This window comes from Aristolochia californica, unplaced genomic scaffold (genome assembly GCF_029961685.1).
Source record: "Aristolochia californica isolate CCGP_79_NKW_82.1479 unplaced genomic scaffold, dmAriCali1.0.hap1 SCAF_3, whole genome shotgun sequence".
In the NCBI taxonomy this organism is placed as follows: domain Eukaryota; kingdom Viridiplantae; phylum Streptophyta; class Magnoliopsida; order Piperales; family Aristolochiaceae; genus Aristolochia; species Aristolochia californica.
In genome coordinates, this window is record NW_027181992.1 from 20,144,921 (window position 1) to 20,147,805 (window position 2,885).

General features: G+C 44.4%; 1 protein-coding gene across 1 annotated transcript; it reads right to left on the minus strand.

Annotated features, from left to right (window-relative positions):
* Positions 1-1,594: 1,594 nt before the first annotated feature.
* Positions 1,595-2,119, minus strand: LOC137959447 (uncharacterized). Its single transcript, XM_068806822.1, has one exon. It carries the CDS (start codon positions 2,117-2,119, stop codon positions 1,595-1,597), a length of 525 nt encoding a protein of 174 aa, XP_068662923.1.
* Between the last annotated feature and the right edge of the window lie 766 nt (positions 2,120-2,885).

Below are 2,885 nucleotides of genomic sequence, written 5' to 3' on the forward strand. Positions count from 1 at the left end.
AGAGGTATATTATTCCCCAGGAGATTATGTGTGGTTAAAGCTCCAACACTACTGCCAGCTGTCACTGATTGCCTCCAAGCGCCACAAGCTTTCTCCAAAATATTATGGTCCATTTAAGGTATTGGACAACATTGGCACCGTGGCCTACAGCTTGCAGCTACCACCCGAGGCAAAGATACATAATGTATTTCACGTATCCCAACTGAAGCCATTCCAGGGTGACTCTCCCTTGCTGCACACCCCTTTGCCACCACTCCATGAAGATCGTGTCCTTTATACTCCAGCTCAGGTATTGCAGGCACGCCACATTCAAGGCGATTGGGAAATTCTTGTACAGTGGGCAGATGCAGACCCTAGTGACACTACATGGGAGCCATTATCAGCATTTTAGCTTTCTACCCTTCCTTTGAGCTTGAGGACAGGCTCTTTCTCCAAGAAGGGGGTGATATTATGGACTCAATAGCATCATGTGTTACCAGCAAGCGTAGGAATTAATCAATGTGATTTTCAATTTTCATGTAATTGATTTTGGTTTGATTTTGCTTTGGTTTGGTTTACAATTTATTTGGCTTGAACCAGTGACCCAAGGCTCTAAAGTGTATTTGGCGTCCTCAACCCTATTTAAGGGGACGACTAGGTTAATGACAAGTAGCGATTGAATTAGTAAATTAGCCTAGAGTAAATTAGAGTAACAGGTCGAGAGATCCTTCAAGCTCTCCCCCTTTCCCCCCAAATCCCCTTTTCGATTTTCTTCTTACATCACTCCATCAATATATCCCTACGTCAAGTAAAGCAATGGAAGGAAGAGAAGAGAGGAGGGTGACAAGATCCATGGCTCGTGAGGATCCTAACACTCCTCCTTGGAGTGACTCGGTGTGCAATTGAGTCTACAACATCTTCCAGCACTCCCCCTCACACTGGTGCTCTAGTTCATGAGGCCCAACTGATATAATATCAGTGACAGTAAATCACTCCTAGCCGCTAAGAAATTTCTCTTAAGTGTCCACCTCCACCACCATGTCCCTCCATAGGACAACGACTCTCAAGTGGTACAGTAATATATGATATTAATGAGGGGAAGTAACATAAATATGACAATAAGTTCCTCCGCCATGGACTTTCAACCACAAAAATTTAATATTTTTTACGGGGATGAAATTCCTCCTTCATGGACTTCCAACCACAAAAATTGTGATATTTTTTACGGGGATGAAGTTCCTCCATCATGAACTCCCAACCACAAATATATTTGATATTTTTGACTGGGTGTTAGGTTCTCTTGCCATGGATTGAGTCACCCGGCGATCTCCTCTGGCTTTCAGATTGGTTGACGAAGAAGGGAAGGATTTGGGCGTTTTAGAACGCCCAATGATGTAGGAACGTGAGCTTTTGAAGGAGCTCCACCCTTAGGTCTCTTTGGAGAGAGTACCCGATCTCGTCTATACTAATTGACAAATGCTTGTTCCTCTTCATTCACATGATGCCCTAGATAGATTAGGGAAAATGTCAAAGGTTCCATAACTACAATTAGACCCTTATTGAACTTCAAATTACAATTAAACCCCTAAGACACTGGAATACAAGTTTACTTCATCTATCCTCTGCTCCGGTTCGCCACTCTTGATGCTATGGAGTCCATAACATCACCCCCCTCCTGAAGAAAGAACTTGTCCTCAAGCTCGAAAGTGGGGAATAGAGTCTGGAAGGACTCGAGTGTCTCCCAAGAGGCTTCCACCAATTCTGCGTCTGTCCACTGAATGAGCACCTCCCATGCATTGTTAATACGCCTGGCCGGAAGGATCTGTGTTGGAGTGGGCATAGACCAGCCATCTTTGAGTGGAGGCAGAGGGGTATGCAGTAGGGGAGAGTCTCCCTTGAATGGCTTGAGGAGGGAGACGTGGAAGACGTCATGTAGCTTAGCGTCTGGTGGAAGCTTCAATTGATAAGCCACAGTGCCAATATGGTGAAGAACCTGGAGTGGCCCATAAAATTTTGGAGAGAGCTTATGGCGTTTGATGGCTGCAAGAGAGAGTTGCCGGTATGGTTGAAGTTTGAGCCAAACAAATTCTCCTGGTGCAAAGGAAAGGGGACGATGCCCTTTGTCATAAGTGTGCTTCATCGTGGCTTGTGAACGCTGTAACTAAAGGTGGACCTGAGCAAGCATTTCATCTCTATCGGCTAATGCTTGGTTCAGTGCTGCTACCCGAGAAGTGTCATGGTCCCGGGTCATGGATCGAGTAACACGGAGTGGGATTTTTGAATCCAGCACTAGTACTGAGTTACGGTACTCGTTAAGGAGGGTTAAAGATCCCTTATTTGGGTAATCTTCCACCAGTGATCAGTCTCCCTTTTTATGAATTCATTCTAGTTCTAAAGTTATAGTTAGAATGGAATTAATTCAGGTGGAGAGACAATGAAGGAATATATGTTCTTGCTCACATAAATCAGGGTTTCAACCCTGATTTGATGCAGCTCGTTCTAGGACTTGAAGGCCTAGCTTAGGGGTCAGCCTTGGCTCACGTTGATGGCTGTCCTTGCTCTGTTTCCATGATGAATTGCCAACAAGAAGAGTTGTTCTAATCCTTCACGTGAAAGAACCAGAATTCTTCTTTCTTTGCTGCTCGTCAAGAGGGAATTGAACCCTACTTGTTGTTGACGCTGATGATGAGCGAAGACCCTCTCTTTGTGCTCGGAAAAAGGGCAGGAAGCTCCTCTTCTTAGTATGGATGATGAGGGATGAATTTGGGTGAAGATGAATGGCAATGGAGGATGAAAGATAGGTTGGATTTTTGGAGTAAACCCTAAACTCGAGATCAAGAGGTGATCTCAACCTGTTTAGACTAGGTTATTCTAAAATCTCAAAGCTTACCTATTTCATTCATTCC